This window comes from Dermochelys coriacea, chromosome 9 (assembly GCF_009764565.3).
Source record: "Dermochelys coriacea isolate rDerCor1 chromosome 9, rDerCor1.pri.v4, whole genome shotgun sequence".
Taxonomy (NCBI): Eukaryota; Metazoa; Chordata; order Testudines; family Dermochelyidae; genus Dermochelys; species Dermochelys coriacea.
This window is the reverse complement of record NC_050076.1, coordinates 55,135,691-55,149,360: the sequence shown is the minus strand read 5'-3', so window position 1 is coordinate 55,149,360 and position 13,670 is coordinate 55,135,691. Positions and strand designations below refer to the sequence as shown.

Here is a 13,670-nt window from a genome sequence, read left to right as displayed (position 1 = left end):
CACCATGCTCTGGAACTATTTGGCGTTATAAATTGATAAATCCTGATGTGGTGGCGACGCTGGTTGTCCTACATGGGAGCAGGAGGTAGGCATGACTGTCAGTGATCCTGGTACAAAAAGAAGAGTCGCTGTTAAAAGTTTTACGGACTGTTTGGCAGCAATTGCTTGCAGATTGCTGAGTGACAGCACTTAGCAAAGCCACCTATGGTGCTGGGCTCCTGGCAGAGTCGGGCTACGGCCCCCAGTGCAACCAGTTCCATGGGAGGAGGGCTGGGCCCTCACGCCAAGTAGGATTACCATATGCAAGTTCCCAAATAGAGGACACTGCTGGGAGGAGGGGGAGTACAGTTTCTACCGCAGTTTCTTTCCAATTTGAATATGGAATATTTATAAACAACAAGTGTGATGACCTCAGAAACAAATGAAAAGCAAATTTAAACATAACTTTTCCCAGGCAGTCAATCCCGGCCCACAGCTGCTGCTCTCCAGCCGCCCAGTTCTGAAGGCAGTGCTGCTGCCAGCAGCGGCGCAGAAGTAAGGGCGGCCTCCGGTAAACACGCATGCTGGGATTTGCAGTTCTACCAGTACTGACGTTGGAAAAAGGACAAGAAAGGAAAAATCACAGACGTGTAGATTTCAAAAATCGACTAGGACAGAGATCAGAGGAGAGGCCGTGTGCAGGAAAACCCGGATGTCTGGTAACCCTGGCGTCATGGGCGCTACAGAGGAGCAAGAAGCAGGCGCCTGACCCGGCCCTGGGCTGCTCAGAGCAGTGGAAGTGGCCTGGAAAGATGCCCTCTCTGCCTGTGACCTCCGCAGGGGAATGTGGGGAGGTAAACTGGGTCAGGCCAGGCAACCCTAGAAGGGACCAACAGTTTGTGGGGCCCCCGGCTCACGGCACCGTCCTCCAGGCCGGGAGAGGGGGAAAAAAAGACAACTCCCCTGAGGCTCTCCAGAGAAGGCCCTAAAGGACCACAATTCCCGAGAGCCCTTGCGACGAGACTGTCCGCGGTTGCGAGCGGGAAACTACGTTTTCCATGATGCATCTGCACGGCGCGGCGCAGGACACGTGGCTCTCAGCGCGGGGCAGGGGATGGCGCTGGAGGGCCACCAGCGAAGCGGGCTGCAGCCCTACCTGGACTCGCTGCGGCGGGAGCTGCGGGAGCCGGACGCGACCCTGCTCTCGGTGCTACTGGCGCTGCTGGCCGTGGCCCTAACCCTGCGTGAGTGACCCCGGCCTGATACCCCGGCCCGGTATCCCGACTCCCTCCCCGGCCCGCCTTCCCCTGGCCGGTACCCCCGACATCCGGCGCGGCGCGGCCCGGCCCGCCTTCCCCCGGCCGCCCCGACAGACTGCCTGGCCTACCTCCCCGGCCTGTTACCCCAACCCCCTAACTTACTGAAAGTAGCAGTGTCACAAATTCAGTGCGCACAACCACCCCCTCTTGTGGTTTATTTTTGAATGCGCTTTTAATGTACAGCGGAACCCCATTTATCCGATCTAATTAGGACTGGGGCCAGATCAGATGATCAGAAATTGGGATCATCAGGAGAAGTGGCAAAGAGCTTTCTATCCCTTATTTTAAGATGAGGTGGGAGTTCAGGCAGTCAGCCCCTGGTGAGTGGTGGCTCGCTTAATATGAAGAGCCAGTTAAGGGAGGCTCGGATAAATGGGGTTCTATTGTATATCAGTAAAACGTGTTCAGACTGATACCTGTGTGTGTATATATATATATATATATCGGCTCAGGAAACTAGAGTTCAGCGTTTCATTTTAATGGTGGAAAAACGCAGATTTTTGTTGTTTTTATTATCAGAGAATTTTGGTTTTTGTATCATGGGAAACTAGGATCCCTGGTCAACTTTGCTCTGTTGCAGCTGAATATCCTCAGATGTGGTCCATGAGTTTTCCATGAAGTTTGGCTATATGGAAAATTTAGAAAAGTTAGTATGAACCATTTGTCAGCTAGAGAGATTTAGAGGAAAAAATGGTGGGACTTACAAAATTAAAGGGAGTATTATTTAATTTTAACTCTAGCTAATTAATCATCTATAACAAGTAGTATTAAACCTCGTCAGTATGAAACTCAAAGCCAGGTTACCTGTGAAGATGCTATGGCACCTCCATAATGCTCAGAGCAAGGTTAGGCGAAAAGGGGTAAGATATCTGAGCTGTATCTAGACTAGTACTTCCACTGATGATGAATTACAGATCCAAAATTTGTTTGTATTGATGCACATTTGGCCATATGCTGGTATCCTATAACTTTTCCTCTTTCCACAGTGGTTTGGAAACTTATCCAGGGCAGGAAGAGCAGCCGGAGGACGGTGCTTCTGGTAGGCCTTTGTGATTCAGGAAAAACACTGCTGTTTGTCCGAGTAAGTAAGGTCTTGTGTGTTTTATAGTACTTCTGCCACTGAGATTGGCAAGGCGAATGAAAGCTGAGTGGCTCGTGCTCTTCTTTTCAAACCTTTAATGGGCTCTTTGGGTGCATTTGTGGAAGGGGAGAATTCTCTTTAAATTAAAACTTGCAAGTACAGTATAGTAGATTCTGCTTAATAGAAACCTGGATGTTAACAACTTCTGGTTAATAGCATCATTTTGTTGGGAATCAGCCCTGTCGCATTGACTTTATGGTTACGAGGATTCAGACATTGGCTATGGCATGCCATGCCATTTATTAAGGACAGTTTTTTTAGGAGGAAGACTCCAGCTGCAGGTAGGTTTGCAAGCTGCAGCCAGGGAAGGAAGTGCTGGAACGGGCCTTCTCTAGCTGCAGCCCAGCAAACCTGCCTGCAGCCCCTAGTGCTTCCTTCTGAGGCTGCAGCCCAGCAAGCTTGCCTGTGCACATGGATTGCACAGGAGGTCAGGGGCTGAGGACTGTGTGGGGAGGCTGGAGAAAGGAGCTGCAGCCAGGGGTGAAAGTAACTTAACAGACTTACCGGTACGCAGGGCGGCCGGGGTCCTGGGCAAGGTGGTGGGGGGGCGGGGCTAGACTCCCCCAGCCAGCCCTTTGGTGCTGCCTGGCCTGCGCCGGCCAGGGCTCTCACAGCAATTTAAAGGGCCTGGGGCTCCGGTCGCTGGCATGGGCCCCAGGACAGCTGCCCCTTTTGCCTCCTCCCTTCCCCCCCAATCATGCCGGCATGGTCAGCTGTGTACCGGCAGCCATTTTCTTACCGGTATGCTGCGCTGTACCGTACCGGCTTACTTTCACCTCTGGCTGCAGCCCAGGTGCCAGAGCTTCACAGTACCTCACCTTGTGCTCCCCGGGCTGCACCAGGGAAGAAAGCACTGGCAATCCCTGGAGAGTTAAGGTGCTGGGCCGCTCTGTGGATTTCCATTGCCCCTACTCACTGTAGAAGCCCCAGTATCTGGGCTGCAGCCCGGCTGCCTGCAGGCACGTTTCCTTGGCTGCAGCCCTACAAGTTGCAGGCCAGCGTTTCCTACCCTGGTTGCAGCCTGCAAACATGCCTTCCACTTACTGGCAACTGCTAGATAATGGCAACTTTTTGCATGCCACTGAGGGGTTGCTAATAAGCAGAATCTGCTGCACTTTGTTTTATTCCCTCTTGTTTGCAAAATGCTCCTTGAAACATGAAGATTAGAAAACCTATTTTTTTTCTAATTGGCACATTATTTATTCAGTTTTGAAAAGAACTGGAAATGATGACTTTGTAAATGCCATTTTAAAACATGTATTTAAATCTATCACACTTTCCCAATCAGTTTGATTATAATGTGGGCCAATTATCAGACCTATGATATTTTATTCTTTTTTTAAAAGAAGTCTCAAAGCTGAGTTCATCTCTTTATATATTCCTGTATTTCGATTACCTTGTTCTAAATGTTGTTTAATCCCTCATTTTAGAAATCAGGCTGATTAAACAACTGGTTCGTACATAACTAAAAACTAATTATAGCTCAACATGCTGCTTTTTGTTTGCTTGGGTAGTCTTCAGTGTCCCTGTTCTGTTTCCAGTAAGGCTGCTGGGATACAGAGCAAAGAATGTTTAGTGTTTTCTTGAGAGGAAACTGCCTAGAGTATTGTAATTGCATGTCATTCTGGACTGTGATTAAGCATTAATGGCAGCTTTGAATTAGGCTTGGTGTTGGAGCCATTCATTTGGGGGGATGGAAGTGTTCCATGGAGATGGAGCCAGCCAATGTTCATTGATTGGGAAGTTCCTGGCATGATAGGACACAATCAGTTTAACATTTCCTAAAATAGACAATTCCATCATTTTGCTGAAATTTCACTGAGTAGAAAAACCATTTTCTCTGAAGCCTGGAAATAGGATTGATTTTCCTCTGTCTTGTTTTATTTTTAATAGCTGTTAACAGGCACTTACCGAAATACCCAGACCTCCATAACTGATAGCTCTGCTGTTTACAGAGTCAGTAATGACAAGGTAAGCAGACACTGGTTTGGATTTTGCATAAAACTCTTGGGACTTGATGAGTTTGGTTGTGAGTTGGTGGCCTTAGAATTTACAGCTGATTACAGTCAGATTCCGCAGAGAGAGGCACTAGTCTCTGCATAGTTAAGCGGAAGCTATCAATCTGATTTGGTGTCTCCTCCTCCAAGCTTTGCCAAAACTGGAACCGGTCTGCCTAAAATTTCACTCGATTGGTCTTAACCTGGAGTAGAATCTTTCTAGAGAGGCTGGGACAAATCCGTGATGGAAGGGCAGAGAGGGAATGGAGGTGTGAGAAGTTCAAGTGGGTTTCATTCCATTGTCAGTTTATATTTTTAGTTTTTTTGGCTCATCATATCTTCAAAGTGGCTTGATCTAGAAACTACAGATTTGTTCCAGTCTTTTAAGGAGGTTGGTTGGGGGATTATTTAGATATTAAGAAGTGTGTTCATAAGCTAAATAAAATATGCATGGCGCTGATGGGGCGGGAGTCATGAGAAGGGAACCATATTAGGAAAGGGGGCTGGTCCAGAAGAAGCCACAAAAATCTCCACAAAACTTTAACCCCGAGTTCAAGGGACGCTCTCAACTTGAAGTCTAGTTATTTAAGTCTTACACCAACCTCATGCTGCTAATATTTGTAAACTTATAATCATATTTTCTGGTTTTAGACATATATTTTTCTCCTTGTTTTGTGAAAGGCCTATACAAATTTTAGGGCAGAGGTCCCCAATCTGTGGGGCTTCCTCTCCTAGAGGGAAGCTGAGGAATATTTAGTGGTGCATGGTTGGGCCCGGGCCAGCCCTCACCGGGGGTAGGGAGGGAGCGGCACCCATCTCTGCTCCTGCCCCTGGTTGCCAGCCCCATGCCCACCCCAACGGTGACCCCAGCCTCAACCCTCTTACCCCTGACCGCATTTCCCCTCCCCCTGGGAGCCAGGGAGGGTGGCAGCGCCGCCATCTGTGATGGTGGTGTGGGGGGCAGTGGCGGCGCCATGGGTAGTGGTGGCATTGCTGGCAGGCTTCCTACCTTGCTCGGTGCCACCCTGGAAGTGGCGACATCCCTCAGCTCCTAGGCAGAGGGGGGAGGCACAGCCAGGCAGCTCTGCACGCTGCCTCCTCCCTGAGTGCCAGTTCCGCAGCTCCAATTGGCTGGGAACCGCAGTTAATGGGTGCTGCGGGGGTGATGCCTGCAGGCGAAGGCAGTGCATAGAGTGGCTTGGCCCCTCCGCCTAGGAGCCGAGGGATGTCGCTGCTTCCGCGGAGCCTCCGCGAGGCAAGTCCCGCCCGAGCCCTCTCCTGCACCCCAGCCCTGAGTCCCCTCCCATACCCAAACTCCTGTTGCTGTTGGGGAAGGTGGGTGCAGTGGCCTGAGACCGCTCCCGTAGCGGCCAGTGCAGCTGGCCCAGGGGCTGCCCGAGCTGCTCAGATGGCCCCTGGGGCAGCCGCAGGAGCCACTGCAGAAGTCCTGGAGGTCCTGGAAAGTCACGGAATCCGTGACAAACTCTTAGCCTTACTTATAACTAGTTGTAGCAACACAAAACACGACCATGCTTGTGAACGTAAGAAGTGTGTGGGGAAAGGTTCAACTAGCAGTTTAAATCAGCCTGCAGCTGGGCTTAGAGGAGAGATAGTTGTGATGGTGGCATGGGGGCCTCTTACGCTCACGTATAGAGGCTGCCTATCAACAGCAAATAAGTGGGAGATTTGGGACTCATATGCTGTAGGAGAAATGATGATACTAAAAGGGGTTGGGGAACAGCAAAGCAGCCTTGTTTGCCGTGTAGGCCCTGGCTGGCTGTAGAAGATGAACTATCGTGTGTCTTGATACATATTTTATTACCCAGGCCTGCATGATCGTGCATATTTGTGGATTAAATATTGATGGAACTGTTACTGCTTCTGGTCCATTTACAGGGCTCTAGTGTGACGCTGATTGACCTCCCAGGCCATGAGAGCTTGCGACTTCAGTTCTTGGAGAAGTTCAAAGCTGCAGCTAGGTAAGTGGTTGAAGAATGGAGGAGATGGATGCTTCAGTCTGTAAATGGAGAGAGGCCAAATTATGATACAAAGGGTGGGTTGAGGCGTGAGTTCAGAGAGATTCGAGCAAATCTGGAGCCCCTATCTGGAGCTGTTCTCTTTTGCCCTGTGTTATAAGGTCAAAAACTAACGTGCAATCTCCTTCATTTCCTCCACCCTTCCATCCCCCGGAACTGCTCTGCCATGTTGGGATGGGGGGAGGGCACAGGAAGAGGGTGGTAGTAGGCAATGGGAAATGCACATGGAACTGGTGTGTGCATTTCTGGAGAGAGTAGAAGGAGGTTTCTCTCAACTCTGCACGTGGCAGGTGTTGCTTCATACCATGATAAGCAAACATCACACTGGCATCCCTGGTAAGGCAGCACCCCCACCTGTCCAGCACACTGACCCATGCTGATTGGGGCAGGGGTTCAGTGTTGCCTTTGAGCAGAAAGTCACCTATGATACTGAATCAATAAGGTTGCTCGTGCAGCACCTAGACTTTCCTTGGAGGCCTCCCACAGTGCTGTTCGTGTCAAACCCTGCAAAGCTTTCAATGTGGCAGCCAGGATAGCATAGCTGCCTGGCCCCATTGTACAGACAGAGCATGCAGGTAGCATTTAGCAGAATTGCATTCCCAACATTTTATTCAATATAGTCCAAGCTTCTATGTAATGGAGCAACTCTTAGTTCAGGGGACTTGCCTCAGAGGGCAGCATAGAGAGAGCTGAAGGCAGTTCTTTGCTGGATTTTTGATACCAGCTTTTTGAAATAGCACCAGGAAAGTGAACCCATCAAGTTTGTTTGTTTGTTTTATTTAGGGGAGGGAGCACAATTGAGCTTTAAGAGTGGATCTTCAGCACCGCAAGCTAGTACAATCCATGCTCCTTGGGACTTTTCCCCTTTTTTAAAATCTTTCCTGTGCTAGTTAAATCCTGTACTTCTTCCTGTGTCCTGCTTCACAGCCTCAGATAGTGGCCTGGGTTCAGACTAAGGGTGCATTGGGAAATGACTTTCTCTTTTACATTTCAAAATTAATGTCAGTCACTGGGAGGGTTCTCGGGCTCTCTTTGGGAGGGTTGATATCAGCTGATAACTGGTGGGAGCTGCTGAGCCATCCATACCATAGTGTTAGCAGGAGGTTGGCTATGCACAGGGGAAGAGAGCTTGCCTATGCTGCATTCACGTTGCTAATCTGCCCTAGGTGTTCCAGAGCTGAGCCTCTGCCAGTGCCCCTCAATCATGATCTGTAGCTTTCCAGTTCTGGTTAATTTCTGAGCAGATCACCAGATGTAGGAAATGGTTTGCTGTTGTAAACAAAGGGCCTCCAGAGGTCAGGCCAAAAAGTGGCTTTGACTTGGGATGTGTTCTGAACACAAGAACCAATTGCTGATGCATTAAATCCTCTGCCCTTGATGGTATTTCTTAGAGGGCTTTCCCTTCATCCTCCCACTTCCCTGGTTCTTGGCATGCAGACAGTATGACGAATTGGGACTGTTCTTAATATTTTTCTCTGAATGCTGTGTGGGTACCTCATTTTCCCCTATGCATTTCTTAAGGATCTAGGTGGTGGGATAAGGGTGTGTGATTGTTGCAGAGCCCTAGAGGGCAGGAGTGATGCGGTCTGCACAGAGAATGGCTGACACCCTTTCTCCTGGCATCTGATGGCCTGGGCCCCTCCCCTGCAAGGTACTAACTGAAGGTGTTAGAGAACAAAGAGATCAGGTGGCCTCCTGGCCCTGGGAAAGAGACAAAGGCCAGAGAAGAGGCTGGAAGGAATCTCAGTTTGGAGCTGGTTGGGGAAATGGAGGAAGGCCCAGCACCGGGATCTGGGCTCCCTACCCTCCCAAAATGGACCTGACTGAGGGATCCTGTTTTCTGTACCTACAAGCTCTGTTTTGGACTGTGCTTCTGTGGTCTAATAAACCTTCTGTTTTACTGGCTGGCTGAGAGTCAGGGTGAATCGCAGGAAGTGGGGGGTGCTGGGCCCTGACTCCCCCACGCTCCATGACAGACAGCAAGCAGCAAAAGACTAGAAGTCTGAAATGCAGACAATGCAATGTTTATTGGGGTTAGTTTCCAAGCAAGCATATTCCAAAGCCCTTCACACCAGTCATATGTGTCTCTGATAGTCTGTTCCCCAGTGTTCCCTTCCCAGCTCTGACGTTGCAAAGCCTTGCCTGAGTCCCTGTTCCCATTCCCCCACCTTAGCAAACATGATTCCAATTTCCCCTGCACTTCCTGTTTGACCCCAGTTTATATAGTAATATTCTCAGCTATATCTTAACCAATCATTTTACTGAAATTTAACTAACCAATCCTAAGATATTGTAACATAATTCTTTAACCAAGTATATTCCACTACCCTAATTAACTTGCACCTAGCAAAATTAATTATACAGCAGACAGAAACAATTAGAGAACCAGACAGATTAACAATAGAAAAGAGGGGGCCATAAAGATAAAACATATGGAAATGACGGTTTCACAGCCACAACCATTGATGCATGATTTCTTGCCAGACAGGATGCTATCAAACAGTTTTCTTTACTGTTTCTTTATCTGGTGGTGATGGGCACTGTCAGGACAGGATCGTCTTCCTAATAGCCCAATACCACCTTATTCAATGTGAAAGGTTTGGGATGTGAGGATGTGACCGTATGCTTCCCAGCTTTTATGGTTGCCCCTCCTGCTTAGCCAAAGACCTTAGCCTAAAAGCAAGGCCTCAGACTATCCTTGTGAGAGAAGGCCCTTACACAGGAGGACTGTGATTTTGATTCTTTGTTTTTATACCCCTGTAACTAGCTAAGTGATAAAAATACAGCTAAGTTCTTAAAGTATAGGCCTTTACAGACAGGCCTGAATATCTGTAGTCTAACAGTATTGTCTGTTGCAGCCGTTCAGATAAGGAATTCTACTAGTCTGTCACTTCAGCCTGTCAAAATGCAGCCTCTTGGCTCCCTGGTGTTAAATCCAGGCTTGCTCAGACATGAGACATGGTGGTGGGGGTAATTGTAATCCTAAACAATGCTGCCAAGAAAGAAATCCCATTCTTTCTGGTGTTCCATAGCCAGCCTGCAGGCCCACTTCTTCTCGAGCCCTGATCCCCAGCAGTAGCTAGGAGAAGGCCTTAATGAAAGTACATTACTAGTTATGTGGCTGACGTGAATGACATAGTTGCTTGTTTGTAACTTTGGTTAAATTTTTATTAAAGTGTCCAGGCCTCCTACCTCCTCTTCTATGAGGGGCTCGTGCTTCCCATTGTGTATAGTACAGAGACTGTCCTAGTAAGGGAGCATTTTTTTTCTGCCAATCCTCTGGGAAACCTGCTCTCAAAGACAAGATACTGAGTTAACGGCTAATGGCTTCTTGCTGGGTGGGATGTGTTTTAGTTGTCCAAGTCTGCGATTGTGGTCAAGAGTGGGATAATGCTTATTTAGAGAAATACAAGCTTTTGTATTTTGAACCTGGTCCTGGGTTCAACTGTGGCATGGTCAGGAGTGAAAATACATTTGATAATCTTATTTTCGTACCTGCTAGCACAGTGGGCAGCTTCTTCTTAGAAGTGGGCTGGATTGAACAGTCGGAAAGTATTACAGGGGACTATTCTAGAGAATAAGGGAGGTGAATTTACCTTGGTGCCTCTCTCCATCTCTGGCTTGAGGACTTTCCCAGGAGAGCGTGCAGCACAGCTCAAGAAGGACGCCCCAGTCCAGATTTAGGTGCATCCTGTGTGGGCCCCCATGGAAGTGACTGTGATGTTGAACTCCGTATGTTTATGGAAATATGCTTATGAGTATAAATATAATGTAATTGGAATATGCCTTTTGCAAAAGGTCTCTTGTAAGGTATCATTACAAAGCTTATAATTTACTGAGTGTGTTCATCCTATTTGTATGACTATATCATTCTGGTATCTGAAGCTAGAAATATGAAGTATTACTCTAAAGTCCTATTGTAACTATGTAAAGTGTGGGCCATTAATGGTGGTTTGGAATCTTGATGGCTCCCATTAACAAGGACAATTGGTTGTAAATGGCTCTGTTTACTTATAAGACTTCCTGTGTTCCTGTGAGTCAGGCTGGGAAGAATGAAGGCTTGGGGACCCACAGGACATCTGACCATGTCACCTGGTACTGGAATCCATCTTAAATCTGGTGCTTTTCCATTTAGAATGAGGGCTGGGAACTCAGAGAGAGACTAAGGGCATGGCTACACTTGCAGATGTAGAGCGCTTTGAGTTAAACCCGCCTTTGGAGAGCGCAGTAGGGGAAGTGCTGCAGTCTGTCCACACTGATGGGAACAAGTGCACTGTCATGGCCACATTTGCAGCACTTGCGGCGGCATTGGGAGCGGTGCATTATGGGCAGCTATCCCACAGAGCACCTCTTTCCATTCTGGCGCTGTGGCTTGTGGGAAGGGGCAGGGTATTCTGGGTCCTGTCCCAATGCCCCATGATGCATTGGTTCGCATCCCAGCAATCCCTGTGCTTCCATCCATATTTGGCGCTGTCTTTCAACATTTTTTGTACTGCGTGCTCTGTCTTCCCTTTCAGTCTGCTGGAATGGAATCCGAACTGCTGAGGAGTATGCTGACGAGTCTTGCCAGCAGTCACATTTGGCAGTCGAGTTATTCCTTATGATCCAAAGTGACAGTGAGGGTTCTGACAATGATATTGACTCGAGTAACGCATAAGACATGAGTTTGCTTGTGGCATTCACGGACATGCTCACCACCATGGAACGCTGCTTTTGGGCTCGGGACACAAGCACTGAGTGGTGGGATCACATCATCATGCAAGTCTGGGATGACAAGCAGTGGCTGCAGAACTTTCCAATGAGAAAAAACACTTTCATGGGTCTGTGTGAGGCGCTCGCCCCCACCCTGCAGCGCAAAGACACGAGATTGAGAGCTGCCCTGATGGTGGAGAAGCGGGTGGCTATTGCAGTCTGGAAGCTGGGAACTCCAGACAGCTATCGATAGGTCGCTAACCAGTTTGGAGTGGGGAAGTTGACCGTTGGAATCGTGTTGATGCAAGTTTGCATGACCATTAATCGCATCCTTCTCAGAAGAACCGTGACTCCGGGTAACGTGCATGACGTTGTGGATGGCTTTGCACAAATGGGTTTTCCTAACTGCGGAGGGGTGATAGATGGGACGCATATTCTAATTCTGGCACCAGCCCACCTAGCTTCCGAGTACATTAATCGGAAGGGATATTTCTTGATGGTTCTCCAGGCGCTTGTGGATCATCGTTGGCATTTCATTGACATTAACTCAGGCTGGTCCAGAAAGGTGCATGATGCACGCATCTTTTGGAACACTGGCCTGTTCAGGAAGCTGTAAGCCGGGACTTTTTTCCCAGACCAGAAGATCACCATAGGGGAAGTGGAAATACCCATTTGTGATCCTTGGATACGCCGCCAACCCTTTAATGCCGTGGCTCATGAAACCCTACATAGGGAGTCTTGACAGCAGCAAGGAATGGTTCAACAACAGGCTGAGCCAGTGCAGAATGACTGTGGAGTGTGCTTTTGGCCGTTTAAAGGGCCGCTGGCGCTCTCTGTATGGGAAGCTGGACCTGGCCGATGACAGCATCTCTGCAGTTATATCCGCGTGCTGTACCATCCATAACATTTGTGAAGGGAAGGGTGAACGATTCACTCGGGTATGGAACTTGAAGGCTCAACACCTGGAGGCTGAATTTGAACAGCCAGAGAGCAGAACTATTAGAGGGGCCCAGCACGGGGCTGTAAGAATTAGGGATTCCTTGAGGGAGCAAATTGAGGCTGAAAGCCACCAGTAATGTCTGGTGCCCTGCACGGGAGTTCCAATGTTAGTAGGAATCTGTGTTTGCTACAATGACTTGCAGTGCCTGTTTCTTTCCTGGGCTAAGGTATCTTTTACTTTATGTAATAATGAATTTTTTCAAAGCCAAAAAATCCATTTAATGAAAAGAAAATTCATTTATTAAAAAGAAACATAACTGCTTGGGAAACAGGGCAAGGGGGTGGGGAACATACAATCACAGATTTGCGTATCTCCTGTTATCATACTCAGCCTTCCTGTCTGGAGTGCTGTGCAATGAGTTGTGCACTTCAGGATGGCTGTACTGCATGGTAATGGGGGTTGAGTGCAGTGGGTAAGGGTTGTAGTTTTCAGGGCTGGGTGGTGAAGCTACAGGTGTTGGAGGCAGCTGGTGGCGGTAAGAACCCAGATGTTGGGGAAAGTGAGTTGGAGGGAACATGGGGGCACAAGGGAAAGAGTTTTGGGACAAGGGCTGCAGGGGGGAGCGTGGACAGTAATTATGCAAAGTGGTGGGCCATTAATGGTGATTTAGAATCTTGATGGCTCCCATTAACTAGGACAATTGGTTGTAAATGGCTCTGTTTACTTGTAAAGCCTTCCTGTGTTCCTGTGAGTCAGGCCGGGAAGAATAGACGCTTGGGGACTCGCAGGACATGTGACCATGTCACCTGGTATTGCAATCCATCTTAAATCTGGTGCTTTTTCATTTAGAAGAAGGGATGGGAACTCGGAGAGAGACAAAGGATCCCCGCCTTGTGCCAAAGCTATAAAAAGGGGTGGAATAGAACAAAGAGGGCTGCCAAGAACTGTACCAGGGGAAAGGATTGGGCCCAGACTAGGAAGGAGTCAAGTCTGTAAAAGAAGCTTATTGGAACATCTCTAAGGGTGAGATTTTATCTGTATTCAGTTTCTTAATGTATTGTTTTTATTTTGCTTGGTAACTTACTTTGTTCTGTCTGTTGTTACTTGAAACCACTTAAATCCTACTTTTTATACTTAATAAAATCACTTTTGTTTATTAATTAACCCAGAGTAATTGATTAATACTTGGGGGAGCAAACAGCTGTGCATATCTCTCTATCAGTGTTATAGAGGCCTGACAATTTGAGTTTACCCTCTATAAGCTTTATACATAGTAAAACGGATTTATTTGAGGTTTGGATGCCATTGGGAACTGGGTGTCTGGGTGCTGGAGATAGGTAACTTTGCTGAGCAGTTTTTGGTGAAAGTCTGCAGCTTTGGAGGCATGGACCAGACTGTTGTATTGCAACAGACTAGTGTGTCTGGCTCAACAAGACAGGGTTCTGGAGTCCCAAGCTGACAGGGAAAACAGGCTCGGAGGTAGTTTCAGCACATCAGGTAACAGTCCCAAGTGGGTCTCTGTGACCAAACCCGTCACAGTGATGGTGCTGCAGGTCAGGACTAGAG

General features: G+C 48.2%; 1 protein-coding gene across 1 annotated transcript in view; it reads left to right on the top strand.

Moving 5' to 3' along the window:
- TF (transferrin) overlaps nt 1-13,670 on the top strand; it is a 68,788-nt gene that overhangs the window by 38,319 nt on the left and 16,799 nt on the right. Inside the window, exons 18-21 of the mRNA XM_038415100.2 lie at nt 957-1,223; nt 2,285-2,379; nt 4,333-4,410; nt 6,333-6,415. Of these exons, the coding sequence (XP_038271028.1) occupies nt 957-1,223; nt 2,285-2,379; nt 4,333-4,410; nt 6,333-6,415 (523 nt within the window). The remainder of the gene's footprint in view (nt 1-956; nt 1,224-2,284; nt 2,380-4,332; nt 4,411-6,332; nt 6,416-13,670) is intronic.